General features: G+C 38.0%; 1 protein-coding gene across 5 annotated transcripts in view; it reads right to left on the reverse strand.

Moving 5' to 3' along the window:
- The window catches only part of SMIM14 (small integral membrane protein 14), a 64,474-nt gene that overhangs the window by 14,388 nt on the left and 35,786 nt on the right, over positions 1 to 14,300 (reverse strand). For all 5 annotated transcript variants that reach the window (XM_054582065.1, XM_054582068.1, XM_054582066.1 and 2 more), the window contains one exon: positions 2,389 to 2,437. In XM_054582065.1, coding sequence (XP_054438040.1) covers positions 2,389 to 2,437 — 49 coding nt within the window. The remainder of the gene's footprint in view (positions 1 to 2,388; positions 2,438 to 14,300) is intronic.

Here is a 14,300-nt window from a genome sequence, read left to right on the forward strand (position 1 = left end):
TCCATTTGGCTGCCCCTGAATTATATCCTCTATAATAAACCAGTGATAATAAGTTGATTGTCCTCCCCTGTTCTACGAACCATTTTAGCAAATTATTGAACCAGAGGAATGGGTCATCGGAACCCCTGATTAATATTTTATGAAAACAACATGAGCTCACTAGAGAAAATTTAGAATATATAGAAAAGTGATTCTTCTATTACCCAAAGGAAACAGCTGCTTAAACCATTAAAAATATGGCTCTCAGAAAGGATTTCCAACAAATGCTGAAAGAACTGGTAGGAAAAAACTGGCCAATATGACTAAATTAATATTCAAGATCTAAAGTTTACCTTTATGCTTAAATTAAGGAAATGAAATTTCACTCACAGAAATTAAGAGTATATCTTAATTGGATATTAAGGTGGAACGGGATCAAGGGTCACAAATATTACAATATAATAAACACTAGTTTTCCTGTAAGTTCAGTAAGATTACTTTCGACTACATGAATAAATTTTAGCTTTACCTCGAGTCAAAAGATGGAGTTGCTTATCAGAGGACACATTATAGAGTAATTAATGCTACTGAAAAAGCACCATAAAGAAATGTGAAGTGGGGGAACCACCCTCCATCATCCTAACAGCTTAACACATCTGCACAGTACCATCACCTTCTTGTCCACAGGCATGAAATTATTAATAATTACCCTGTTGTACCAATGGACTATGTTTTAACAAAATTCCTACTTTGGACAGGGCACTCCTATTTCTCTGTTATATTTACAGAATTTGATTGGATACCCAGTTTATACTGCAATAACAACATTTAATAATGCAATAACAAGCCCTTTTATAATGATCCCTTCCTGTGATTTGTTTTAGTTTCATATACATACTAACGTAGAGCTCAGCTTCAGAGATGTTAAACATAAACAATCTAGCCTATAAATAAATGCAATTTAGGAATATGTTAAAAGCCCTAAAATGTACATACAAAGGGGGTTTAAGTATTGCTTATAAGAGCAAAACATGTATCATCAACCTAAGATTCCAACAAAGGGAATGCGAAAACTCGTTCATCCCAATAATAGATCATTACGTAGTCAGTAAATATTTTTAAGATAAATATACACTGATATATTCATAATGCTGTAGTGAAAAACAAAACACACAAAGCAATCTAATTTGTGTAAGTGTATATGAAATCTGATTGTGCCAGGCTTCACTATCATATCCTATGAATGTCATACTTCCATTCTTTAATAGTTGAATTATGGCACAGGACGGGACTGGCTTAAATGTTTGTTATTCAGTTCCCCCAAAGTATCCCTCAAGTTATTCCTGTCCTGAAAAAACATGCCTGACATAGCCCTACCTGGTGTGGCTTGGGGATGGAGCGCCGGCCTGCAAACCAAAGGGTTGCTGGTTCATTTCCCAGCATAGGGCACATGCCTGGGTTGCAGGCCAGGTTTCCTGATGGGGACCTGCGAAATGCAACCATACATTGATGTTTTTCTCCCTCTCTCCCTCCTTTAAAAATAAATAAATAAATAAAATCTTCTTTTCTTAACTTAAAAAAAAAAAAGATGCCTAATATAATGACTACCAAGTCTTTCTGCTCTGATTTTCACTTTACTATCACCACTGAGGATAAAGCCACAAAGAGAGAAACCTCCCTGCCTCCCAGCCAAAGGAATGACTCCACAGGTTCCCAAAGCTTCCAAACCCTGGGAAAGAATGCCCTCTTCCTTTACTCAAGTTCTCAAAGCTGCCAATGGGTGAAAACAGATGCTAAGGAAAGAGCAAGGGGTTTGTGCTAGCAGCCTCAGTGTCCCAGTTCAGCCAGCCAGAAGTGCCCTGTTACACACATATTTGCAAGAAAAAGATCTGGAAGTGTTTACACCAAGTTAGTCAACAGTGGTTATCTTTTAGTATTCTGGAAGTTTCTCCTTTTCCTTTTTCTTCCCTCTGGTTTTTAAAATTATCTTCAATGAACAGGGTTGGTTTTTGAGGCAGGAAAAAAACAGTTTTTTCAGTTACAAATTAAATAAGAAAGAAATACATCACTGAGGACCATTTCCTTAAAGAGCAAACTGTAAGAATAATTTCTGGCAAATATTCACAGTTATCTGGCCTCTAACTCTTTTTGTTAAAAGATTTTTACTGATTTAGAGAGAGGGGAAGAGAGGGAGAGGGAGAGGGAGAGAAACATTGATGTGCCAGAGAAACATCGCACACCCCCAACCAGGGACCTGGCCAGCAACCCAGGCCTGTGCCCTGACTGGGAAGCGAACCAGCGACCTTTCAGTTTGTAGTACGATGCCAAACCCACTGAGCCACACCAGTCAGGGCTAGCCTGTAATTCTGCCCTCAATGCCAAGCCTCCTCCTGTCCCATTGTTACTTACATTCCTGAAGACATTCTGTGTCTGTGCAGTAGGACTGGGACTGCCTCAACTACAACGAATAAGAAGAAAGGAAAGTTAGCCACTGGACTGAACCAAAAATGGATACTATTCATTAGAAAGATCATGCTTTGTTTTTTAATGACTGCCACCACAGTGTATATCACACCTTCAAAATCAGATACAAACACAGAAAACATTAAGGGGTTATGCATTTTGGGGGGATTTTTCCTACTTAATTTTCAAATATATAGTGATCTACTGCAATTCACCTATTTAAATTAAGGAATTTTTTTAAAAAATTACCTGTGACAGGAACTCCTGATCCCACACGTTATTAGACTTTCCAAAAGGAAAGCACTAAACTATACAGAAGAGCTGCTAGGAGAGTAATGAGAATTTTTTTTCTCATTGAAAATTGAAGCAGAGAGAGATAAAAAAGACTGTATTTGTAGAAACTACACCTTTGAAAGAGAGGAACACAAATATTTTTTTCTTTTTGCTCACCTCTATATAAACAGTGGTTGGATAAACAAGAAACAAAAACGGATAACAGGGATTGGGGGTAGAACAGAGGAGTTAGAGCAGGCTCTGGCAGAGATGGGATTTCAAGTTTTCAATGTCTATCTTTTGACATAATCTAATTTTAGAACCATGCAATTATCACTTTAAAAAGAAAATTCAAAAGAAAAAACCTATCTATCAATAAACATACATCATTCTTTTATGTATGTTCACCCAATGTGGAGACCTTTTTGGATGTTTAGAGATGATAATTTCATAAATCTTAGTATATGGATGACTGCACAATAAAGAGAATGAGGAGCACGCAACTTTTCAATTCAGCCTCATTACTTTACACTGACACCCTCTCTCCATTAAAGAAGTTAACTCCTAACATGCAATTGCTTGGGGGAAGCAACTACAGAGCAGTCGTGCTTAGCTGATTAAGCATGGGCTCTTCAGGAAAACAGATCTTGCTTTAAAGTCTGGTTCTGCAACTTCTAAAGTTTCAAGATCTTGGGCAAGTTTTTTAACACCTCTAAGCTTTACCTTCCTCATCTGGTAAGACAGGGATAATATTACCTATATTTGAGTACTAGTGAGCATTATTAAAATAGATAATGCATGTGAACTGTAGTAACAACCCAAGAAACGTTAGCTGTTATTGCTGTGTCACACTAATTATGACCTCATCTAATTTTGGAATTAACAACTAAAATCATTTTGTAAACTGTTCTCTGAGAAGATCTACCTTGTTTTGGTGTATACCACTAAATGCAATCCTATTAAATTAGAATGGAAAAACAGCTCTTAATTAATGTAAAAATATGCTATGTATCTTAATGCCTTCTACATATGAAAGGAATCAATCCAAAAACTGAAAATTATGTATTCTATGAGTATTATAAAAAAAAAAACAAGAAATAACAAGTGTTGGCGAAGGTGTGGAGAAAAGGGAACTCTTGTACACTGTTAGTGGGACTCTAATGGAGGTGACTAAAAAAACTAAAAAGAGAACTACTCTATGACTCAGCAATCTCACTTGCGGATATTTATCCAAAGAAAACAAAAACACTAATTCGAAAAGACATATGCATCCCATTGCAGGATTATGTCATTGCAGCATTATTCACAAGAGCCAATATATGGAAGCAACTTAGGTGTCCGCTGATAGATGAATGGATAAAGAAGATATGATACATATACAAGGATACAATGGAACATTACTCAGCCATAAAAAGAATGAAATCTTGCCATTAGCAACAACATTAGATGGACCTTGAAGGCATTATACTAAGTGAAATAAATCACGCATGCTGCATTATCTCACTTACATGTAGAACCTAAAAACAAAAATCCGAGCTCATGGATATAGAAAACAGAGAGGTGCTTGCCAGCGGTGGGAAGGTGTGGAGGGGGGCAGTTAGGAATAAGGTGGGCAAAATGGGTGAAGGGGGTCCAAAGGTACAAACTTCCAGTTGTACAATGAGTAAGTCATGGAGATCTAATGTACAGCATGATGACTATAGAATAATATGTAAAAAAATACACATTCTATAGAAACTGAAAAGAAGACTATATAGACCCTTGGTCACAAAACAGACCAAACAAAACTCTTCATTTGAATATGTTTTGTTAAAGTTTTGTTTTTTCCAAGTAATATGTATACACAGTACAAAATTTGGAAGTACAAAAGGATGGTCAGTGCAAGGTAGACCTCCTCTACTGTCCTTCAGCCTCCCCACCTTCCAGGCTTGTTGGTTTTTCTGCGTGTGTGGATCTCTCCAGAGACGTCCTTGTATTTTTATGGCTGACTATTTGCAGCTCAAAAATATCTATAAATAACATGATTTGCATGCGAAAAGCCCAACAATCTTTATACATCCATCTCCTCACAAATCTGCTTCCACGGAGGGCCACAGCACCAGCCGCAGGCGCCTTCCTCATGCCTCCATCAGTCCCATCCTCCTTGCCAGTGTCAGTCTACCAGATGCTCACTGTCCATTTTCTCCCTCCTCCATGACAATTCAGGTCTGGGTCTCGCCCCACAGCCTTGGAGTGGGTTCGTGGTCTATAGCAGGGGTCACCGAACCACAACCTGTAGGCTGCAGACCAATTTTATAGTTTTACTGAAACACAGCCATACCTATTCATTTACACGTTGTCTATGGCTGCTTTCACTACAACAGCTGAGTTGAGTAGTTAGCTGCCATGCAGACTCCAATTCTAAAATATTTACTACCTGGCCCGTGGGTCACTGAACACTGCTAATAATGGCACCCGTTAAAGGCACCAAGGGAATATCCATGGGGTAAGAGAAAAAAACAAATATTTCTGTGTAGCTACATAAAAGTGTTCCTTTAAAAATGTGAGATACTTGCCCTAGCTGGTGTGGCTTGGTGGATTGAGGGCCGGCCTGCAAACCAAAGGGTTGCTGGTTCAACTCCCAGTGTAGGGCACATGCCTAGGTTGCACGCCAGGTCCCCAGAAGGGGGCGTGAGAGATGCAACCACACACTGATCTTTCTCTCTCTTTCTCCCTCCATTACCTTCTCTAAAAAGAAATAAGTAAATAAATAAATAACATTAGAAATGAGAGATACTGTCATTTATTTACTTACTGATTCAAAACATTTACATATTGAATGCCTACTATGTATTTCCAGGTACAAGAGATACGGTGTGAAAAATACAAAATTTCTATTCTTGCAACTCACACAGTCTTTTGGGAGACACATATAAAAATGTCAGAGAGCCACGCAGAGAACAAAATAGGAAGAGAGGATACAGTGGCAAGAGTTGCCACTTAGGCAGCCAGAGGCTATCTACAGGATAGTAAAGATCAGAGAGATGAGCATTCCAGACAGAGTAAATAACCAGGAAAGGTCCCTGCATGAAAAGGCGCAAAGCGAGTTGGTGCTGTGGAACCACAAAGCCAATGTGAATAGGGCACTGGACCCATGTTATTGGATTGGCCAAAGAGTCCATACAGTTTTTTCTGTAAAACAGAAGACACACTTTTCATTTTCACCAATAACTTTATTGACTTGGATATTTTGAATACGTTGGATGTCTTCCGCGTGGTATAACATTGATCGTTCTCAATTAATGTCCCAATTTGATCGCTAACAACTTCAACTGGTCTACCCAACCAGGGAGCATCGTCCAGCAATAAATCTCCAGTGTGAAAATTCCCAAACCACTTTTGACCTGTTTGATCAGTCATAGCACCTTCTCCATATAAGGCACAAATCTTTTTTTGTGTGTCAGTTGCATTTTTACCTTTCTTGAAATAAAAAAACATAATATGCTGAAAATGTTGTCTTCTTCCACCTTCAATATTAAAATGGCTGCACAAAAATTCACCAATTTTGATGTTTTTTTCTTAAATGCACACTGATATGACAGCTACCACGACACAACCTAACAAAATTATTTTGAATGAAGTTAAAGGCAACTAAGCACTTGTAGGGCCATCTTACAGAAAAACGTCAAAGAAACTTTTTGGCCAACCCAATACGTAGCTGTTGTGTTTAGTCAACTTCAGAACCAAATGATCTTAATATGTGTTCAAATCTTCACAGCTGGCTGTTAATGTTATTTGTCTGACTGCCTCCAACTCAAAGACATACCAATATATAACAGACACATATGTTTTATCAATGTGGAAAAGGAGTAACAAGAATACTTCCTCATACAGTATTTGAGATATATTTAAATACAGATATATTTTGCCCTGGCTGGTGTGGCTCAGTGGACTGAGCACTGGCCTGTGAGCTGAAGGGTCACCAGTTCAATTCCCAATCAGGGCACATGCCTGGGTTTCGGGCCAAGTCCCCAGCTGGGGGGGCGTGGAAGAGGCAGCCAATTGATGTATCTCTCACATATCAATGTTTCTCTCCTTCTCTTTCTCCCTCCCTTCCCCCTCTCTAAATATAAATAAATAAAAATTTTAAAAATAAATATAAATAATTTAACAATAGGTTAAAATTAACATATTAATTTAAAATCATTAGAACTTAAATAATTTATATTACATTATAATAAAAATAACATTACAGAATACTTAGAAATTAATGTGGATTAACTCAATGCCTTAATACAATTATCATTATTACATATTCTTTTCCAGTGTTAAAATATGAATACTTTTACATAATTACAAGTATTATAACAACAAATATTTATTGGGAACTTTTATGTTGTAGGTACTGTACTAAGAACTTTATTAACTTATCTTATTTAACCCTCACAACCACTGGCATGAGGCATATGTCATTATTCCTACTTTACAGGTGAAGAAACTTGAGTTTGGGGGGAGGTTAAGTAACATATCAGTACTAAATCTCAAGTATAAATTTTTAACACAATTCCATTCTACTTTACAATGTACAAAATTTTGTATCATAATTCTGGGTAACATGTCACTAGCATGAAACCTTCTCTCAACCACAATTATGATGGTTACAAAATACTCCATTAAGTCGATGCACCGTACAACAGAACTGAAGCAAATTCAGACTGCAGGGACAGTGACACGGGTAACTTCATTCTCCTCGTGCCATGTAAGGGCACAGCAAGGAGGCAACTGCCTGCAAGTCAAGCAGCAGCCATCACCAGACACTGAATCTGTAGGCACCGTGATTGTGGACTTCCCAGCCTTCAGAACTGGGAGAAATGAATGTTTGCTGTTTAAGCTACCCAGTCTGTGATATTTTGCTGTAGAAGCCTGAGCTGCTAGGACAGTACCTAAACAAGAACTCCTTGCTATTTTTCTATGTCCTCTCAGAACCTCATGTATACTGGAGGTACCCTTCTTTACCATGAATACAAGCTGCCTGTGGACTGGTAAACAGTGTGGTAGAGAATAGTAGTTAAACAGAGATGCTTTAAAGTAAGAAGTACCTGCATTCAAAAAGTATTTGTTACTCTCTAAAGCAGAGTCTCAAACTCTAAGAGATAAATACAACCTATTATGAACCTTAAGGTCAATTGTGTGGGTAAAATGATACAGTTAAATATACGTAAAGTTAAATATACTATATATAAAGAATTCACTTTACAGCTAGAGGATGTTTTCAGATCATAGCAACATCACAGCTACTATCATGTGCTTAATTAAGAACGCATTAACAGAACTCCAGTGCTCCCTAACAAGCAGGATTTATACCCTCTTAAAACTTTAATCTTCACTTTGGTCTTTCTACTTAAGAGGAAAAAACCTTAAAGTCTTTTCTGTTTTGGACTTGAATATTTTTATTTATATTGTGGCATTTTTCTGTAATACAATGGTTTTTCCATATTTTGTATCTCAAAATTTTATATTTTGCCTTTAAGATTCACACATTTAAGTTCTTTTCTTATTAAATAGATTTTCCTGATTCACAATGGATTTTTATATCTTATTTTTTATTTTTAATCATTTTTTAGTTTTTCAATTAGTTGACATGCAATATTAGTTCCAGATGAACATCCCAGTGATTAGACATTATATAACTAAGTGATCATCCCAGGAAATCACATCCATCTGACACCATACACAGTTATTAGAGTGATAACTATACTCGCTATGCTGTACTTTACTTCCCCATGCTTCTGTTACTACCAATATGTACTTAATCCTTTCACCTTTTACACCCACTCCCCCAACCTCCTACCATCAAAATGTTCTCTGTATCTATGAGTCTGTTTCTGTTCTGCTTGTTTATTTTGTTTTTTGATTTTGACTGCTCATACATATATATGTATTCTCATTTTATTGTTCATTATTTTTTATCTTTTTTTCCTTCTTCTTCTTAAAGAAGACCCGTTAACATTACCTATATTACTGGTTTGGTGGTGATGAAATCTGTCAGCTTTTTCTTGTCTGGGAAGCTCTTTATCTTTATCTTTATCCTTCCATTCTTTTTTTTTTTTTTTTGCCTTTAATTAATTTATTTTTTCAAATACATTTGTCTCTGCCTACCCTCCACCATTTTCCCTTGCCCCCTCCCTCCCTCAGCTCTTCCCCTTTGGTTTTGTCCATGAGTCCTTGCTATATGTTCCTTGACTTTCCCCTTCCCTTCTTTTTCCCCCCCGTGCTCCTTCCCTCCTTCCCTCTTGTCTCTGTTGGTTTCTTTTCCTTTCAGTGTTGCTGGTCTTATTTTCCTTGCATCTTTGTATTGTTGGTTAGGTTCCACTTATAGGTGAAATCATATGTCTTTCACCCCCTGGCTTATTTTGCTTAGCATAATGCTCTCTAGTTCCATCCATGCTGTCGCGAAGTTTAGTAGTTTTTTTTTTTCTTTCTGCTGCATAGTATTCCATTGTGTAAATGTACCATAGTTTTTTGATCCAGTCATCTACTGATGGGCATTTAGGCTGCTTCCAACACTTGGCTATTGTAAATTGTGCTGCTATGAACATTGGGGTGCATAGGTTCTTTTGAATTGGCGTTTTGGGATTTGTAGGGTATAGTTCCAGTAGGGGAATCACTGGATCAAAAGGCAGTTCCATTTTCAGCTCTTTGAGGAAATGCCACACTGCTTTCCACAATGGCTGCACCAGTCTGCATTCCCACCAACAGTGTACTAGGGTTCCCTTTTCTCCACAGCCTCGCCAGCACCTGTTGTTTGTGGATCTGTTTATGATGGCCATTCTGATGGGTGTGAGGTGGTACCTCATTCTAAATGACAGCTTCGTTGGGTAATCTTGGTGGCAGGTACTTGTTTTTCATCACTTTGAATATTATCTTGCCACTCCCTTCTAGCCTGCAAAGTTTCTGATGAGAAATCAGATAGTCTTACGGGTGCTCCCTTGTAGGTAACTAACTGCTTTTCTCTTGCTGCTTTTGAGATTTCTCTTTGTCTTAAACCTATTTCATTTTAATTATGATGTGTCTTGGTGTGGGCCTCTTTAGGCTCCTCTTGTTTGAAACTCTCTGCAATTCCTGGACTTCAATGTCTATTTCCTTCACCAGGTTAAGGAAGTTTATCGTCTTTTTTTTTTTTTTTTTTTAATAGGTTTTCAATTTCTGGCTTGCTCTCTTCTTCTGGCACCCTTGCAATGCGAATGTTGATATGCTTGAAGTTCCTTACACTACCCTCAGAGGCCCCTTACACTATCATCATGTTTTTGGATTCTTTTTTCTTTTTGCTGTTCTGACTGGGTTTTGATTCTCAGCTTCATTTGCTCTATTGTTGATTCCCTGTAAATTAGCCTTCATTTCAGTCAGTGCACCCTTTATTTTTGACCGGTTATTTTGTATGGTTTCCATGTCTTTTTTCATGTTGTGGGAGTTCTAAGTTCATCTACTCTTCTCCGAAGTTGAATTGAGCATCCTTATAACCAGTGTTTTGAACTCTGCATCTAGTAGATTGCTTATCTCCATTTTGTTTATTTCTTTTTCTGGAGTTTATTGTTCTTTCATTTGGAACATGCTTTTTTTGTCTCCTCATTTTGAAAGCCTCCCTGTGTTGGTTTCCATGTATTAGGCTTGGTAGCATGGCTTAATGTAGGTGGCGTTCTGCAGGGTTCAGTGGCACAGCCTCTCTGTTCACCAGAGCTGGGCACTCCAGATGCACTTTCCCATCCAATGTGTATACCCTCCTATCATAGTTGAGTCTCGATTGCTATGGGCACATCAATGGGAGGGATTTATCCCCAGGCCAATCAGCTACGAGGGACTGGCTGTGACCACATGGAAGGTCAGCTGTGCAGGGGTGCACCCCACAGAACAGGATTTACTTTAGTGGGGCTTTGGTGCTAAGTCTTCCCCTTGTGGAGGTAGGTGGGTGGTGCTTCAATATGGTCTGAAGCTGTCTACCAGGTAGCCTGGCTCTGGAGCCTCCCAGGAGGTACAGGGAAAGGTCAGTTGCTGCCTGTGTTCTGCTCGGGGCTACCTGGCACAAGCTGTCTGCAGATGGCTGCTACTGTGTTAGGCGTGGCAGTATCCAGGAGAGGCTGTGCTGTGAATCAAGACTGGCTCTTGCTAGTGCCTGGCCTGGGACAACTCAGTTAGAGGTATGGGGCACACCAAGGCCAGATGCTGTTCATCTGAGAGAGTTTAGGAAAGTCTGAAGCATGAGGCAATACTGGCCATTTGTATGGAAAAACCACTTTTCCATCACCAGATTTTCATAAGGAGCTTTTAATTCAAAGGTGGTTTTTCCAGATAAAATTATAACTAACACTTATTGTAAGGTATGCTGGAAGAAGAGTAGCTCTAAGACCTAAGTCCACAAGTAACTAAATTCTACTTCAATATTCACTTAAACTGAATTTGTTTCACCTTTAAAACTTTCAACCACCCCTTCTCATGAATCATAAATGAGAAAGAATCAATTCATGGCCTCAGGAGGTCTGATTAAATGGTTACTGTTAAAACGTGGTTATCTGTACATGAAACACTTTACTTCTATGGACACAGAAATCAAATGCTAAATGGACTAGATTCAAGAAAGGGGGGTAAATCCTACCTGTCTGTGCAAATAAGTCTGCTCAAAGTCATCACTACTATTATTTTTAAATGAAACTACATAAGCAACAACAAAAAAGTACTTTCAAATGAATGGCTAAGTGTCCTGGTCAATGTCCTCTCTGACCAGACCTCACGCCCCTCATAGTCATAAGGTTGGCTTGCAAATCTCTGCACAGCGAGATTCCTGTGGCTTTCCTCAAAACATAAATACAGAAAAGTATTCATCTGACAAATATTTAGCTAGTGCCTTCTATGAGCATTTTGTCAAAGTAAGGTTTTCAGCTTTTAAGACACTACTGCTACTTTTTTCAAGTTCCTCAGGAATTCATGTGTCAACTTCATTTGCAACAATGCAATTCCTTGCCAGCTTAATAGCAAGCTATTACTGAAAATAAAGATGGAAAATAAATATGTCCAGTTTAAAATATTCTAAATGGTCATCAATGTCAGGTTATGGGTCCCAATGTGAGGTTTAGGAAACACAGCCATAGATATAGTAAGTCTACATTATGGACCTGAAGATGTGGTAGAGAGCTGAATATGGAAATAAAACATAAAGTCTTATAAAGAAACAACATATTCTACATTTACTGATGTTACTCAGTAATGTTATAGTAGTTAGTAGCAATAGAGCAGTGAACAAAATGGATAAAATCCCACCATCCACTGAAAATCATTTTAACATTTTGGTTGAATGTGTTCCAGATATACATTTTTGTAATATATATGTATGTGCATATAATTTTATAAGATAGGACACTCCATGTTATTTTGCTATCTTTTTGACATACTCAACAATTAGTTGTAAATCTTTTAATTTTTAAAAGAGGTTTGGGGTTGAGCCAAAACCCAGCTCAACATAACTTTTAATACTACACAGTATTCATTTAATTGTATCATTTCCAAATTTGAATTATGAAAAACAATGCTGTTGTGAATGTTCCTATAAACACATCCTTATACTTCATTAATCCCTTCAGGATAAGGAATAGAAAAACTGTTAGAATAAAAGTATGCATATTTTAAATATTGATACACAGACCCAAATTACAAGAGGGGAATTTTAAAGAAATGACAAAATATAAACAAAGTACATTCAATTCAAGTATTTCTGCAAAATCACACCACTGCAGTCCAGTGTTTCAACTGGGAGGCCAGCTGGAACATAATATTTCTAATCACAGTTAGTCCTTAATGACTAAGTAGCATCTCTACATATTCTCCTACAACATAAATAAAAATAATTTTGAAGGACCACAATAATCCATGCATATTTAAACCTCAAGACTTCAAATAATCAGGTAAAGATAAATATGAATATTTTGAAAGGCTGCTTTGCCCATTATGATATGCACATACTTCCCCTAATCCTACAAAATACTATCTGAATGTGAATTTAATTAATTTATTGACCCAAAAATCATTACAAAGTTTATGGCTACTGATAAGACAATAGTACAATTTATATGCTATGCCCTTATGGTATAGTCTCTCTTGGTTATATAGAAAGATATATAAATGCATAGATATATGACTAGGAAGTCCACAAACTTAATGCAACCTCTGGCCACGTGCACAATACTAGTCATGCAGTGGGATGGGTGACTGGGGGCGGGGGGGCAATAGGAAGAGGGACTTTGACATTTTGCTCTACATTTCTCTATTCGTGTGATTATAATTTAGATATAAATTATATCTATATTGCCATTCTTCATTGAGAGGTGAAGTCTCTCCCCTGTTCTTGAACCTGAGAGCAGGCTTGTGACTGCTATAACCAAGAGTTTAGCAGAAGTATGGTATGTCTGCAATTTCTTAGGCTACATCATAAAAAGTATCCAGCTGCTGCCTGGTTCTCTTCCTCCCTCCCCCATCCTCTCTTGGGATGGATGTTTGCTCTTGAAACCAAGCCACAATGCTGTGATGAAGTCAAGGAACCACTTGAAAAGACCATATGTAGGTGTTTTTGCTGACAGTACTAGGTAGGGTTTCAGCTACCCATCAGCATCAACTGCCAGACAGTGAGCAAAAGCCTCCAGATGTTTCCTGCTCCCAGCCTGAGTCTTCCAGCTAAGAATCCCAACATTGTACAGCAAACAGGCCACCTCCACTGTGCTCTGTATGAACTCCAGACACACAGTTTGTCAGCTTAATAAAAGGTAGCTTTATGCCTATAAGTTTTGGGCTAATTTTTATACAACCATAATAACTTAAACAACATAAAAGAAACTTAATAGTTTGTATTCAGTAAAGTGGCAATAAGAAATTGGGGGACACAGGGAGTTATTTTGCTTTTCCCTTTCTACATTTCGTACCACTTGAATTTTATGCCACGAGGACATGCAATAGTTATTTTTTTTTATCTTTTAAGTAAAACAAAGTCAACCACAGGGAGGACTATCTAGTCTCCAAGTGCCTGGATGATAGTGATAAAAAACATTAAGATTTGCCCTGGCTGGTGTGGCTCACTGGACTGATCACTGGCCTATGAACTGGAAAGTCCCCAGTTCCATTCCCTATGAGGGCACATGCCTGCCTGTGGGCCAGGTCTCCAGCAGAGGGCATGAGAGAGGCAACTGACTGACGTCTCACAAATAGATGTTTCTCTCCCTCCCCCTCTCTCTGAAAATAACTATCTTAAAAAAAAAAAATTAAAATTTGAAAGAAGTCCAATAAAGTTTCCTTTATTGACTGAAATGAAGCCCCAAGGTGATCATATTATTAAAAAGTCTTTGTAATGCCCTGACCAGTGTGGCTCAGCTGGTTGGATGTCATCCCATAAAGTGAGAGGTCACCAGTGATTCCCAGTCGGAGCACATGTCTAGGTTGAGGGTTTGGTCCCCAGTCAGGGTGCGTGCAAGAGGCAATCGTTCAATATTTCTCTCCTGTTGATGTTTCTCCCCCTCTATTTCTCCCTCCCTCTCCCATCTCTAAAAATAAGTAAATAAAAATCTTTA

Source organism: Pteronotus mesoamericanus, unplaced genomic scaffold (assembly GCF_021234165.1).
Source record: "Pteronotus mesoamericanus isolate MK-2021 breed Mesoamerican mustached bat unplaced genomic scaffold, CSHL_Meso_final contig_68, whole genome shotgun sequence".
Classification (NCBI taxonomy): Eukaryota; Metazoa; Chordata; class Mammalia; order Chiroptera; family Mormoopidae; genus Pteronotus; species Pteronotus mesoamericanus.